The 17,762-nt window shown below is 47.7% G+C and overlaps 1 protein-coding gene across 2 annotated transcripts in view; it reads right to left on the bottom strand.

Annotated features, from left to right (window-relative positions):
• Positions 1-3,274: 3,274 nt before the first annotated feature.
• Positions 3,275-17,762, bottom strand: part of LOC142907876 (protein NipSnap homolog 1-like) — a 74,816-nt gene continuing 60,328 nt past the window's right edge. The window contains exons 2-3 of one of the 2 annotated variants that reach the window (XM_076057780.1): positions 15,689-15,772; positions 3,275-6,821 (exon numbers count right to left, since the gene is read on the bottom strand). In XM_076057780.1, the coding sequence (XP_075913895.1) occupies positions 4,952-6,821; positions 15,689-15,714 (1,896 nt within the window). In that variant the 5' untranslated portion in view covers positions 15,715-15,772 and the 3' untranslated portion in view covers positions 3,275-4,951. The remainder of the gene's footprint in view (positions 6,822-15,688; positions 15,773-17,762) is intronic. The other variant, XM_076057781.1, reaches the window with a different exon arrangement.

Below are 17,762 nucleotides of genomic sequence, written 5' to 3'. Positions count from 1 at the left end.
ACCCACAGAGACCCACAAGGACCACACAGGTACCACACAAACCTACAGAGACCCACAGAGACCCACAGAGACCCACAGAGACCCACAGAGACCCACAGGGACCCACAGAGACCCACAGAGACCCACAGGGACCCACAGGGACCACACAGAGACCCACAGGGACCACACAGAGACCCACAGAGACCACACAGGGACCACACAGAGACCCACAGGGACCACACAGAGACCACACAGAGACCACACAGAGACCACACAGAGACCCACAGAGACCCACAGAGACCCACAGGGACCACACAGAGACCCACAGGGACCACACAGAGACCACACAGGGACCACACAGGGACCACACAGAGACCCACAGAGACCACACAGAGACCCACAGAGACCCACAGAGACCCACAGGGACCACACAGAGACCCACAGAGACCCACAGAGACCACACAGAGACCCACAGAGACCCACAGGGACCACACAGAGACCACACAGAGACCACACAGAGACCCACAGAGACCCACAGAGACCACACAGAGACCCACAGAGACCCACAGAGACCACACAGAGACCCACAGGGACCCACAGAGACCCACAGAGACCCACAGAGACCCACAGAGACCCACAGAGACCACACAGAGACCCACAGAGACCCACAGAGACCACACAGAGACCCACAGAGACCACACAGAGACCCACAGAGACCCACAGAGACCCACAGAGACCACACAGAGACCCACAGGGACCACACAGAGACCACACAGAGACCACACAGAGACCCACAGAGACCCACAGAGACCACACAGAGACCACACAGGGACCCACAAAGACCACACAGAGACCCACAGAGACCCACAGAGACCAACAGAGACCCACAGGGACCACACAGGGACCCACAGGGACCACACAGGGACCACACAGGGACCCACGGGGACCCACAGAGACCCACAGAGACCACACAGAGACCCACAGAGACCCACAGGGACCACACAGGGACCCACGGGGACCCACAGAGACCCACAGGGACCACACAGGGACCACACAGAGACCACACAGAGACCCACAGAGACCACACAGAGACCCACAGAGACCCACAGAGACCACACAGAGACCACACAGAGACCCACAGGTACCCACAGAGACCACACAGAGACCCACAGAGACCCACAGAGACCACACAGAGACCACACAGAGACCCACAGGTACCCACAGAGACCACACAGAGACCACACAGAGACCCACAGAGACCCACAGGGACCACACAGGGACCACACAGAGACCCACGGGGACCCACAGGGACCACACAGAGACCCACAGAGACCACACAGAGACCACACAGAGACCCACAGAGACCCACAGAGACCCACAGGGACCACACAGAGACCACACAGAGACCCACAGAGACCACACAGAGACCCACAGGGACCCATAGAGACCCACAGGGACCACACAGAGACCCACAGAGACCCACAGAGACCACACAGAGACCACACAGGGACCCACAGGGACCACACAGGGACCCACAGAGACCCACAGGGACCACACAGAGACCCACAGAGACCCACAGAGACCACACAGAGACCACACAGGTACCACACAGAGACCACACAGCGACGCGGTGTGAGTGCGACTCAAAAATAAATTGCGAAATTCACAGCAACAACAAAATCAACAACACCACCACGACCACCATCATCATCAGCAGCAACAACAACAAAATCAACAACAATCCGTGATCGAATCACACTCCCTGTCCCCCCTCTAACCCCCTAAGCCATCGTAACAACCCCCTAGCCACTCTACCCCCTAAACCCCCTAGCCACTCTACCCCCTAACCCCATAGCCACTCTACCCCCTAACCCCATAGCCACTCTACCCCCTAAACCCATAGCCACTCTACCCTCTAAACCCATAGCCACTCTACCCCCTAACCCCATAGCCACACTACCCCCTAAACCCATAGCCACTCTACCCCCTAAACCCATAGCCACACTACCCCCTAACCCCATAGCCACTCTACCCCCTAAACCCATAGCCACTCTACCCCCTAAACCCCATAGCCACTCTACCCCCTAAACCCATAGCCACACTACCCCCTAACCCCATAGCCACTCTACCCCCTAACCCCATAGCCACTCTACCCCCTAACCACTCTACCCCCTAAACCCATAGCCACACTACCCCCTAACCCCATAGCCACTCTACCCCCTAAACCCCATAGCCACTCTACCCCCTAACCCCATAGCCACTCTACTCCCTAAACCCATAGCCACTCTACCCCCTAAACCCATAGCCACACTACCCCCTAATCCCATAGCCACTCTACCCCCTAAACCCATAGCCACTCTACCCCCTAAACCCCATAGCCACTCTACCCCCTAAACCCATAGCCACACTACCCCCTAACCCCATAGCCACTCTACCCCCTAAACCCATAGCCACTCTACCCCCTAACCCCATAGCCACTCTACCCCCTAAACCCATAGCCACTCTACCCCCTAACCACACAGCCACACTACCCCCTAACCCCCTAGCCACTCTACCCCCTAAACCCATAGCCACTCTACCCCCTAACCCCATAGCCACTCTACCCCCTAAACCCATAGCCACTCTACCCCCTAATCCCATAGCCACTCTACCCCCTAACCACTCTACCCCCTAACCCCATAGCCACTCTACCCCCTAAACCCCTAGCCACACTACCCCCTAACCCCATAGCCACACTACCCCCTAACCCCCTAGCCACACTACCCCCTAACCCCATAGCCACACTACCCCCTAACCCCATAGCCACTCTACCCCCTAACCCCATCGTGGTGTGGGGGGCGGTCACCGGTTTTCTCACCCAGTGTGTTCCAAATGGAACATTTAAAACCGTGCCATAGCAGGGCCAGCGTGGCACGGGTTGTGCTTGTCTTTCTCCACTGGGACAACCGTGCTGGAGCAGGGCCAGCGTGGCACGGGTTGTGCTCGTCTTTTTTCTCCACTGGGACAACCGTGCTGGAGCAGGGCCAACGTGGCACGAGTTGTGCTCGTGTTTTTTCTCCACTGGGACAACCGTGCCAAAGCAGGGCCAGCGTGGCACGGGTTGAGTTGTTTTTTCACCACTGAGACAACCCTGCCATAGCAGGGCCAGCGTGGCACGGGTTGAGTTGTTCTTTCCAACTGGGGGCAACCGTGCCAGAGCAGGGCCAGCGTGGCACGGGTTGAGTTGTTTTTTTCCCACTGACACGACCGTGCCAGAGCAGGGCCAGCGTGGCACGGGTTGAGTTTTTCCACTGAGACAACCGTGCCATAGCAGGGCCAGTGTGGCACGGGTTGAGTTGTTTTTTTCCAACTGAGACAACCGTGCCAGAGCAGGGCCAGCGTGGCACGGGTTGAGTTGTTTTTATCCCACTGACACAACCGTGCTAGAGCAGGGCCAGCGTGGCACGGGTTGAGTTATTTTTTCCACTGAGACAACCGTGCCATAGCAGGGCCAGCGTGGCACGGGTTTAGTTTTTTCCCACTGAGACAACCGTGCCAGAGCAGGGCCAGCGTGGCACGGGTTGAGTTGTTTTTTACAACTGAGACAACCGTGCCAGAGCAGGGCCAGCGTGGCACGGGTTGAGTTTTTTCCAGACAACCGTGCCAAAGCAGGGCCAGCGTGGCACGGGTTGAGTTATTTTTCCACTGAGACAACCGTGCCAGAGCAGGACCAGCGTGGCATGGGTTGAGTTGTTTTTTTCCAACTGGGACAACCGTGCCAGAGCAGGGCCAGCGTGGCACGGGTTGAGTTGTTTTTATCCCACTGACACAACCGTGCCAGAGCAGGGCCAGCGTGGCACGGGTTGAGTTCTTTTTTCCACTGAGACAACCGTGCCATAGCAGGGCCAGCGTGGCACGGGTTTAGTTTTTTCCCACTGAGACAACCGTGCCAGAGCAGGGCCAGCGTGGCACGGGTTGAGTTGTTTTTTACAACTGAGACAACCGTGCCAGAGCAGGGCCAGCGTGGCACGGGTTGAGTTTTTTCCAGACAACCGTGCCAGAGCAGGGCCAGCGTGGCACGGGTTGAGTTATTTTTCCACTGAGACAACCGTGCCAGAGCAGGACCAGCGTGGCACGGGTTGAGTTGTTTTTTTCCAACTGGGACAACCGTGCCAGAGCAGGGCCAGCGTGGCACGGGTTGAGTTTTTTCCAGACAACCGTGCCAGAGCAGGGCCAGCGTGGCACGGGTTGAGTTGTTTTTTCCACTGAGACAACCGTGCTAGAGCAGGGCCAGAGTGGCACGGGTTGGGGTGGGGGGGGGAGTGTCACATGTTCATGTGCGGAGTGTCACATGTTCACGTGTAGAGTGTCACACGTTCACGCGTTCATGTGTAGTGTCACATGTTCATGTGTGGTGTCACATGTTCACGTGTAGAGCGTCACACGTTCACGTGTTCATGTGTAGTGTCACATGTTCATGTGTAGTGTCACATGTTCACGTGTAGAGCGTCACACGTTCACGTGTTCATGCGTAGTGTCACATGTTCATGTGTAGTGTCACATGTTCACGTGCGGAGTGTCACGTGTCCATGTGCGGAGTGTCACATGTTCACGTGTAGTGTCACGTGTTCACGTGCGGAGTGTCACATGTTCACGTGTAGAGTGTCACATGTTAACATGCGGAGTGTCATGTGTCCACGTGCGGAGTGTCACATGTTCACGTGCAGTGTCACGTGTTCATGTGCGGAGTTTCACATGTTCACGTGTAGAGTGTCACATGTTAACATGCGGAGTGTCACATGTTCACGTGCAGTGTCACATGTCCATGTGTAGTGTCACGTGTTCATGTGCGGAGTGTCACATGTTCACGTGTAGAGTGTCACGTGTTCACGTGTAGTGTCACGTGTTCACGTGTAGAGTGTCACGTGTTAACGTGCAGTGTCACATGTTAACGTGCGGAGTGTCACGTGTTCACATGTAGAGTGTCACACGTTCACGTGCGGAGTGTGACGTCTGGAGTGTGTGAGTGGGTGGGTGAGTGGGTGGGTGAGTGAGTGAGTGGGTGAGTGAGTGAGTGGGTGTGTGAGTGAGTGTGTGAGTGGGTGTGTGTGTGAGTGAGTGAGTGGGTGTGTGAGTGAGTGTGTGAGTGGGTGAGTGTGTGAGTGAGTGAGTGGGTGGGTGAGTGAGTGAGTGGGTGGGTGAGTGAGTGGGTGAGTGAGTGAGTGGGTGAGTGAGTAAGTGGATGAGTGAGTGGGTGGGTGAGTGGGTGGGTGAGTGGGTGGGTGGGTGGGTGAGTGAGTGGGTGGATGAGTGAGTGAGTGGGTGGGTGGGTGAGTAAGTGGATGAGTGAGTGATTGGGTGGGTGGGTGAGTAAGTGGATGAGTGAGTGATTGGGTGGGTGGGTGAGTGAGTGGGTGGGTGAGTGAGTGGGTGGGTGAGTGAGTGGGTGGGTGAGTGAGTAAGTGGATGAGTGAGTGAGTGGGTGGGTGAGTGGGTGAGTGAGTGGGTGGATGAGTGAGTGAGTGGGTGGGTGAGTGAGTGAGTGGGTGGGTGAGTGAGTGGGTGAGTGAGTGGGTGGATGAGTGAGTGGGTGGGTGGGTGAGTAAGTGGATGAGTGAGTGGGTGGGTGAGTGAGTGGGTGAGTGAGTGGGTGGATGAGTGAGTGAGTGGGTGGGTGAGTAAGTGGATGAGTGAGTGAGTGGGTGGGTGAGTGAGTGGGTGAGTGAGTGGGTGAGTGAGTGAGTGGGTGAGTAAGTGGATGAGTGAGTGATTGGGTGAGTGGATGAGTGAGTGGGTGGATGAGTGAGTGGGTGGGTGAGTGAGTGAGTGAGTGGGTGGGTGGGTGAGTGAGTGAGTGGGTGGGTGAGTAAGTGGATGAGTGAGTGAGTGGGTGGGTGAGTGAGTGAGTGGATGAGTGAGTGGGTGGATGAGTGAGTGGGTGGGTGAGTGAGTGTGTGAGTGAGTGGGCGAGTGAGTGAGTGGATGAGTGGGTGGGTGAGTGAGTGAGTGAGTGGATGAGTGAATGGGTGGATGAGTGAGTGGGTGGGTGAGTGAGTAAGTGGATGAGTGAGTGAGTGGGTGGGTGAGTGAGTGAGTGGATGAGTGAGTGGGTGGATGAGTGAGTGGGTGGGTGAGTGAGTGTGTGAGTGAGTAAATGGATGAGTGAGTGGGTGGGTGAGTGAGTGGGTGAGTGAGTGGGTGGATGAGTGAGTGAGTGGGTGGGTGAGTGAGTGGGTGGGTGAGTGAGTGGGTGGGTGGGTGAGTGAGTGAGTGAGTAAGTGGATGAGTGAGTGGGTGGGTGAGTGAGTGGGTGGGTGAGTGAGTGAGTGAGTGGATGAGTGAGTGGGTGGGTGAGTGAGTGGATGAGTGAGTGAGTGGGTGAGTGAGTGAGTGGATGAGTGAGTGGGTGGGTGAGTGAGTGGATGAGTGAGTGGGTGGGTGAGTGAGTGAGTGAGTGGGTAAGTAGGTGGGTGAGTGAGGGAGCTGGTGAGGGAGCTGGTGAGGGAGCTGGTGAGGGAGCTAGTGAGGGAGCTGGTGAGGGAGCTGGTGAGGGAGCTGGTGAGGGAGCTGGTGAGGGAGCTGGTGAGGGAGCTGGTGAGGGAGCTGGTGAGGGAGCTGGTGAGGGAGCTGGTGAGGGAGCTGGTGAGGGAGCTGGTGAGGGAGCTGGTGAGGGAGCTGGTGAGGGAGCTGGTGAGGGAGCTGGTGAGGGAGCTGGTGAGGGAGCTGGTGAGGGAGCTGGTGAGGGAGCTGGTGAGGGAGCTGGTGAGGGAGCTGGTGAGGGAGCTGGTGACCTGGCAACTACTGCAGAGGAGAGAACTTCAAAGGAATCATAATCCGAGACTCCATGTGGCGAATCAAAGGCACTGCACACACACACACAGGTGAACACACACACACACAGGTGAAAATACACACACACAGTGTACACACACACACAGGTGAACACACAGGTGAAGACACACACAGTGTACGCACACACAGTGTACACACACACACAGGTGAACATACACACACAGGTGAAGACACACAGGTGAACACACAGACAAAGCTCCCCCAGGTAGCCTGTAGCAGGCTGTAGGGGCAAGTGCTGTGTTAGTAACAGCACCTAGACACACAGAGACAAAGCTCCCCCAGGTAGCCTGTAACAGGCTGTAGGGGCAAGTGCTGTGTTAGTAGCAGCAGCGTCTATGAAGGCTACCGGCACTGTGGCTACACACACAGAGGGGGTGGGTGGTCAGCACCACCACGCCCGGCCGCCTTTGTCTCTCCCCCAGTGCTAGCGATGTTCACTGCACTACTACACCACAAGTACACCACCACCACTACACCACCACAACTACTACACCACCACCACTACTACACCACTACTACTACACCACCACTACTACACCACCACTACTACACCACCACTACTACACCACCACCACTACACCACCAGTACACCACCACCATCACCACTACACCAGCACTACTACTACACCACCACTACTACACCACCACCACTACACCACCAGTACACCACCACTACTACACCACCACTACTACACCACTACTACACCACCACCACTACACCACTACTACTACACCACCACTACTACACCACCACCACCAATACTACACCACTACACTACTACTCCACTACTACACCACCACTACTACACCACTAATACAACACCACCACTACACCACCACTACTACACCACTACTACTACACCACCACTACTACACCACCACCACTACACCACCACTACTACTACACCACTACTACTACACCACCACTACTACACCACCACCACCACCACTACACCATCACTACTACACCACCACCACTACACCACCACGACTAAACCACCACTACTACTACACCACTACTACTACACCACCACTACTACACCACCACCACCACACCACCACTACTACACCACTACTACTACACCACCACCACTACACCACCACCACTACACCACTACTACTACACCACCACTACTACACCACTACTACTACACCACCACCACCACTACTACACCACCACTACACCACTACACTACTACACCACTACTACACCACCACTACACCACCACTACTACACCACCACTACTACACCACCACTACACCACCACTACTACACCACCACTACTACACCACCACTACTACTACTACACCACTACTACTACACCACCACTACACCACCGCTACTACACCACCGCTACACCACCACTACTACACCACCACCACTACACCAGTACACCACCACCACTACTACACCACCACTACACCACCACTACACCAGCTACTGCTCATTTGAGGCTGAGTCGACCTAGGGGAGGCCCAGGACCGGTTCAGAGAATCGTCACTGGCGGAGTTGGCCGTGAGCGGGAATCGAACTCAGGTCGCCGGGTTCGTAGTGCAGCGCACGTGTATGTGTGTGTGTATGTGTGTGTGTATGTGTGTGTATGTATGTGTGTGTATGTGTGTAGGTGTGTGTATGTGTGTATGTGTGTGTATGTGTGTGTGCATGTGTGTGTATGTGTGTGTGTATGTGTGTATGCTCTTGCCACCATGAGGGGTGGACAGTCCTCTACTCGGGGCAGCAGACTGCCAAACAACAGGGTGTGGGTCTTCTTTTGAACAAAAGAATGAAGGGGGCGTGGGAGCGTGGCGGTGAGGTGTGGGAAGCTGTAAGCCCCAGGCTACTTTGGGCTCGCCTTCCCATCAACCGGAGGCGAGGAATGGTGGTCGTGGTTACTTATGCCCCCACCGAAGATGAACATCCGTGGAGGGATGCAGGCAAAGCCGATGAGTCAGATGCCTTCTATGACCTCCTGTCACAGGTGCTGGCTAAAGTGGCCCCTCGGGATAGAGTCATCATGTTGGGTGACTTCAATGCCCGAGTTGGTCATGATACTGGCACCTGGTCTGGAGTGATTGGAGGGCATGGGCCAGATCAGCTCAATAACAATGGTAGGAGGCTGCTAGATTTTTGTGCAGCCCATGGGCTTGTAATTACCAACACGCTGTTCCGGCATCGGCGCATCCACACAACATCATGGATGCATGCCGGGTCCAAGCAAGAGCATCTGCTGGACTACGTAGTGACGGACCAGCGAATGCGAGCCCATGTCCTTGACACCAGGACCTACCGTGGAGCTGATCTGCCCTCTGACCATCGACTAGTCATCTGTAAGATGCGCCTGCCATTCTTCCACTCCGGTGGTGGGTGTACACCCAGGACCCCATTCCAACCTAAAGTGGCCTGGTCTCAGTTATCTGATGAAAGTTGCAAGCGAGAATTTCATCATCGCTTGCGGCTGGGATTGGCATCGTCCCCGACTCCTCCTGATGTCGAGGGTAAATGGGCGAGGTTTAGGACTGTGACTCATGCAGCTGCAATGGCTGCTTTGGGTACGCGGTCCAGACCTCCCCAGACACCCTGGATGACAGAGGAGTTGTTCACGATGGTTGAGAAAAAGCGACAGGCCCACTGTCATCGGCTACAGAATCCCACGTCAGAGAATGAGGAGGCTTACCGCAGCCTTCGCTCGGAGGTTCGGAGAGCCGTGAGGCGCTGCAAGGATGGGTGGTGGTCGCGGGTTGCTGAGGAGATGGAGTCTGCCTCAGTGGCCCGTGATCACAAATCTCTATTTAACTCCATCAAAAAAGTAACCTGCAGCGCCACACCTATTACCATCATTAGGGGAAAAAACGGTGATCCAATTTCCGACCCCCAGGAACAGGTTCGCAGATTTGCTGAGCATTTCTGTGAGATCCTGGGGGAGGGAAAATCCCACAGCCAGGAAAACATCGTGGCACAAAGTGAGGATGACCCTGCTGAGGCTGCGGTGCCTCAAATATTGGATGAAGTCACCCCCTGTGAGTGGCTGGCTGAGGTGCCATCTGCTGAGGAAGTATTGAAGGCGATCCGGAGTCTGAGACCAGGAAAGGCAGCGGGCAGAGATGATCTCCCAAGCGAAATGCTGAGGGAGGGTGGCGTTTGTGCACAGACTGCCCTATATGACATCATAACAACAGTCTGGACCACTGGACGGGTTCCGCAGGATTGGAAGGATGCCCTGGTGGTCCCCCTTTTTAAGAAGGGGGACCGCACAGACTGTAACAACTACAGGGGCATCTCACTCCTCAGTGTGCCGGGAAAGGTCCTGGCAAGGATTATTCAGCATCGCCTTGCCAGGCACGCTGAGGAGAGGCTTGCGGAGCCCCAATGCGGTTTCAGGAAAGGGCGGTCCTGCACAGATGCCATATTTTCTGTCCGTCTGCTACAGCAGAGGTGTAGGGAATTCCAACAAGACCTACATCTCTGCTTTATTGACCTGGTCAAGGCCTATGATACCATCAGTAGGCCTGGGCTCTGGGTCGTTCTTCGTGCTTTTGGAGTACCTGACCCTCTGCTCACGATCATTAAGGACCTTCATGATGGTGAGCGGGCCCGGGTAAAACTACGTGGCCGGGAGTCAGAGCCATTCCCTGTACACCTTGGGGTGCGACAGGGATGTCCTCTGGCTCCCACATTATTTAACATCTATTTTGACCACGTAGTTCGTGAAGCCTTCAATAGCTGTACCGGGGGAATCTCCATATGGTACAGATATAATGGGAGGCTAATCGATGCCCGGGTGCGGTCAAGGGATGGCTCCCTATTGCTCAACCACGTTATGTATGCTGATGACTTGGTAATAGCTGCTCAGTCAGAGGAGGAGTTGGAGACGCTGCTGCTGAGACTGGAGCGTGCCACTAAGAGGTGGGGCCTTACCATCAGCCCCACCAAAACTAAGCACCTGCCTGGGTATTTTGTACCATCGGACACTCCACCCCCACAACTCCCAATCGGTGATGGGGCAGTTGTGGAGAGAGTGGAGAGTTTCCCATACCTGGGCAGTGTGCTTATGACTGGCTCCAGTTTAACAGCAGAGGTCTCACTCCGAATCAGTCGAGCGGCAATATCTTTTCATCGGTTGCGTAACGCTGTGTGGAAGCTACCTGGTCTGTCGCTCCGCACTAAGCTTCAGGTCTTCTCGGCCACGGTCATTCCCTCCCTTCTCTACGCTTGCGAAACGTGGACCCCCCTAATGGAACATCTTCGCCGGTTAGAAACATTTAGGCTGGCCTGCCTCCGATCCATCCTCGGTTTAACCAGACTGGATTGTGTGAGGAGCTCACAAATCCTGGAAAGATCTGGGCAGGGTCCCATCGGTGAGCTCCTCCGGCAGGCAAGGCTGCGATGGCTGGGTCATGTAGCCCGCATGCCCAGCCACCGCATGCCGAAACAGCTTTTGTTTGGCCGGATTGAGGGGGCTAAGCGGGCGCGGCACGGGCTAGAGAAGAGATGGAGTGATGTGGTACAGGAGGACGTGGAGCTGAGTGGACTTGCCGATGACTGGTACCAGCGGTGTCAAGATCGGCCTCTGTGGAGGAGGCTCGTGAAGGATGCTACTGGGCAGTTGGAGGCAGTCGCCCTCCAACAACAACGGAGGGCGGAGGAGCGACGCTCACAACAGCGAGCGGAGCGCCGGGTGGCTAAAGCACAGCAGGTTGGCACAGTAGGGGGCACAGGTGGTGCATCAGCCAGTCATCTCAGTCAGTCGACCCGTGGCACCTGGGTCTGCCCCGTGACCTCCTGCCAGCGGGCGTTCGATACTTCACGTGGCCTCAGGGTGCACATAGCCTGGCACAAGCGTCGTGGTGACGTCACCGCCACTTAGTGGCGAATGGCGGTTGTTGTTGTTGTTGTTGAGTGTATATATGTATATGTGTGTATATATGTATATGTGTGTATATATGTATATGTGTGTATATATGTATATATGTGTATATATATGAGTGTGTATGTAAGTGTATGTATATATGTGTGTATATGTGTGTGTATATATAAGTGCGTATATATGTATGTATATATGTATATATGTGTGAGTGTATTATGTATGTATATGTGTGTATATATGTGAGTGTATGTATATATGTGTGTATATATACGTGTATATATGTATGTATATATGAATGTATGTGTGAGTGTGTGTATGTATATATGTGTGTATGTGTGTGTGAGTGTATATATGTATATATATGTGTATATATCTATCTATGTGAGTGTATGTATATATGTATATGTGTGTATATGTGTGTATATATAAGTGTGTATATATGTATGTATATATGTATGTGTATGTATGTATATATGTGTGTGTGAGTGTATATATGTATATATACGTGTGTATATATGTATGTGTGTGTATGTATGTATGTGTGTATATGTTAGTGTGAGTGTATATATAAGTGTATATATATATCTATGTGAGTGTGTATGTATGTATATATGTATGTATGTGTGAGTGTGTATGTATGTATATATGTATGTATGTGTGAGTGTGTGTATGTATATATGTATGTGTGAGTGTGTGTATGTATATATGTGTGTATATGTGTGTGTATATATGTATGTATATATGTATGTGTGAGTGTGTGTATGTATGTATATATGTATGTATGTGTGAGTGTGTGTATTATGTATATATGTATGTATGAGTGTGTGTATGTGTGTATGTGTGTGAGTGTATATATGTATATGTGTGTATATATGTATATGTGTGTATATATGTATATGTGTGTATATATGTATATATGTGTATATATATGAGTGTGTATGTAAGTGTATGTATATATGTGTGTATATGTGTGTGTATATATAAGTGCGTATATATGTATGTATATATGTATATATGTGTGAGTGTATTATGTATGTATATGTGTGTATATATGTGAGTGTATGTATATATGTGTGTATATATACGTGTATATATGTATGTATATATGAATGTATGTGTGAGTGTGTGTATGTATATATGTGTGTATGTGTGTGTGAGTGTATATATGTATATATATGTGTATATATCTATCTATGTGAGTGTATGTATAAATGTATATGTGTGTATATGTGTGTATATATAAGTGTGTATATATGTATGTATATATGTATGTGTATGTATGTATATATGTGTGTGAGTGTATATATGTATATATACGTGTGTATATATGTATGTGTGTGTATGTATGTATGTGTGTATATGTTAGTGTGAGTGTATATATAAGTGTATATATATATATCTATGTGAGTGTGTATGTATGTATATATGTATGTATGTGTGAGTGTGTATGTATGTATATATGTATGTATGTGTGAGTGTGTGTATGTATATATGTATGTGTGAGTGTGTGTATGTATATATGTGTGTATATGTGTGTATATATGTATGTATATATGTATGTATGTGTGAGTGTGTGTATGTATGTATATATGTATGTATGTGTGAGTGTGTGTATGTATGTATATATGTATGTGTGAGTGTGTGTATGTATATATGTGTGTGTGTGAGTGTATATATGTATATATATGTGTGTATATATGTATGTATGTGTGAGTGTGTGTATGTATGTATATATGTATGTATGTGTGAGTGTGTGTATGTATGTATATATGTATGTGTGAGTGTGTGTATGTATATATGTGTGTGAGTGTATATATGTATATATATATATGTGTGTATATATGTATGTATGTGTGAGTGTGTATATATGTATGTATATATGTATGTGTGAGTGTGTGTATGTATGTATATATGTGTGTATGTAAGTGTATGTATATATGTATGTATATGTTAGTGTATGTATATATAAGTGTATATGTATATATGTGTGTATATGTGTGTATATATGTATGTATATATGTATGTATGTGTGTATGTGTGTATATATGTATGTATATATGTATGTATGAGAGTGTGTATGTATATATGTGTGTGTGAGTGTATATATGTATATGTGTGTATATATGTATATGTGTGTATATATGTATATGTGTGTATATGTTAGTGTGAGTGTATATATAAGTGTGTATATATCTATCTATGTGAGTGTATGTATATATGTATATGTGTGTATATGTGTGTATATATAAGTGTGTATATATGTATGTATATGTGTATGTATGTGTGAGTGTGTGTATATATGTATGTATATATGTGTGTGTGAGTGTGTATATATGTATGTATATATGTATGTGTGAGTGTGTGTATGTATATATGTGTGTGTGAGTGTATATATAAGTGTATATGTGTGTATATATGTATGTATATATGTATGTATGTGTGAGTGTGTGTATGTATGTATATATGTGTGTGTGAGTGTGTGTATGTATGTATATATGTGTGTATGTAAGTGTATGTGTATATGTATATATGTATGTATATGTTAGTGTATGTATATATGTGTATATGTATATATATGTATATGTTAGTGTGTATATAAGTGTATATATGTATATATGTGTGTATATATGTATGTATGTGTGAGTGTGTGTATGTATATATGTATGTGTGAGTGTGTGTATATATGTATGTATGTGTGAGTGTGTGTATGTATATATGTGTGTATGTAAGTGTATGTATATATGTATGTGTGAGTGTGTGTATGTATGTATATATGTGTGTGTGAGTGTGTGTATGTATATATGTATGTATGTGTTAGTGTATGTATATATGTGTATATGTATATATATGTTAGTGTATGTGTATATGTATATATATATATGTATATGTTAGTGTATATATAAGTGTATATGTATATATGTGTGTGTGAGTGTATATATGTATATATGTATGTATATGTTAGTGTATATATATGTATATATGTATGTATATGTTAGTGTATGTATATAAGTGTATATGTATATATGTATGTATATGTTAGTGTATGTATATAAGTGTATATGTATATATGTATGTATATGTTAGTGTATGTATATATGTGTATATGTATATATATGTATGTGTTAGTGTATATATATAAGTGTGTATATGTATACATGTGTGTGTGAGTGTATATATGTATATATATGTATATGTTAGTGTATATATATAAGTGTGTATGTATGTATATATGTATATATAAGTGTGTATATGTATACATGTATGTGTTAGTGTATATATGTATATATGTATATGTTAGTGTATGTATATATGTGTATATGTATATATATGTATATGTTAGTGTATATATAAGTGTGTATATGTATATATGTATATGTTAGTGTATATATAAGTGTGTATATATGTATACATGTGTGTGTGAGTGTATATATGTATATATGTATATGTTAGTGTATATATAAGTGTATATATGTATGTGTTAGTGTATATATATATAAGTGTGTATATGTATACATGTGTGTGTGAGTGTATATATGTATATATGTATATGTTAGTGTATATATAAGTGTATATATGTATGTGTTAGTGTATATATATGTGTGTATATGTATATATGTGTGTGTGTGTGAGTGTATATATGTGTATATATGTATATGTTAGTGTATATATGTGTATATATGTATGTATATGTTAGTGTATGTATATAAGTGTATATGTATGTATATGTTAGTGTATATATAAGTGTATATGTATATATGTATGTATATGTTAGTGTATGTATATATATGTGTGTGTGAGTGTATATATGTATATATGTATATGTTAGTGTATGTATAAGTGTATGTATATATGTATGTATATATGTATATGTTAGTGTATGTATATATGTATATATATGTGTATATGTTAGTGTATATATATAAGTGTATATGTATATATATGTATATGTTAGTGTATATATAAGTGTGTATATGTATATATGTGTATATATGTATGTATATATGTGTGTGTACCTGTATAATAAACGCACTCCTCCCATCCTGGCTTGTGCCAGGCACTCTGCCTTGTCTCATCACGAGACTGTAGGTCCTTGTAAGCTGCGACACACACGTACACACACATTACACACGTACACACACACACACGTACATGTACACACATTACACACACACGTACACACACATTACACACGTACACACACATTACACACGTACACACACATTACACACGTACACACACGTACACACATTACACACATTACACACGTACACACACATTACACACGTACACACACGTACACACACATTACACACGTACACACACATTACACACGTACATGTACACACACACGTACACACACATTACACACGTACACACACACGTACACACACACGTACACACACATTACACACGTACACACACACGTACACACACATTACACACACATTACACACGTACACACACGTACACACACATTACACACGTACACACACACGTACACACACATTACACACACATTACACACGTACACACACGTACACACACACGTACACACACATTACACACGTACACACACACACGTACACACACGTACACACACATTACACACGTACACACACACACATACACACGTACACACACACGTACACACACATTACACATGTACACACACACGTACACACACATTACACACGTACACACACGTACACACACATTACACACGTACACACACACACGTACACACACACACGTACACACACATTACACACGTACACACACACGTACACACACACGTACACACACATTACACACGTACACACACACACGTACACACACATTACACACGTACACACACACGTACACACACATTACACACGTACACACACATTACACACGTACACACACGTACACACACACGTACACACACACGTACACACACATTACACACGTACACACACACGTACACACACATTACACACGTACACACGTACACACACACACGTACACACACATTACACACGTACACACACATTACACACGTACACACACGTACACACAAATTACACACGTACACACACATTACACACGTACACACACGTACACACACATTACACACGTACACACACACACGTACACACACATTACACACGTACACACACACACGTACACACACATTACACACGTACACACACACACGTACACACACACACATACACACGTACACACACATTACACACGTACACACACGTACATGTACACACACACACGTACACACACATTACACACGTACATGTACACACACACACACGTACACACACGTACACACACATTACACACGTACACACACACGTACACACACATGTACACGTACACACACATTACACACGTACACACACACGTACACACACATTACACACGTACACACACACGTACACACACATTACACACGTACACACACACACGTACACACACATTACACACGTACACACACACGTACACACACATTACACACGTACATGTACACACACACACGTACACACACATTACACACGTACATGTACACACACACACATTACACACACATTACACACGTACACACACGTACACACACACGTACACACACATTACACACGTACACACACGTACACACACACGTACACACACATTACACACGTACACACACGTACACACACACGTACACACACATTACACACACATTACACACGTACACACACGTACACACACACGTACACACACATTACACACGTACACACGTACATGTACACACACACACGTACACACACATTACACACGTACACACACACGTACACACACACGTACACACACATTACACACGTACACACACACGTACACACACACGTACACACACATTACACACGTACACACACACGTACACACACATTACACACGTACATGTACACACACACACGTACACACACATTACACACGTACATGTACACACACACACATTACACACACATTACACACGTACACACACGTACACACACACGTACACACACATTACACACGTACACACACGTACACACACACGTACACACACGTACA

Source organism: Petromyzon marinus, chromosome 84, assembly GCF_048934315.1.
Source record: "Petromyzon marinus isolate PM22_M1 ecotype Great Lakes invasive population chromosome 84, UKy_Petmar_22M1.pri1.0, whole genome shotgun sequence".
Lineage (NCBI taxonomy): Eukaryota > Metazoa > Chordata > Hyperoartia > Petromyzontiformes > Petromyzontidae > Petromyzon > Petromyzon marinus.
This window is presented reverse-complemented; position numbering and strand designations above follow the sequence as displayed.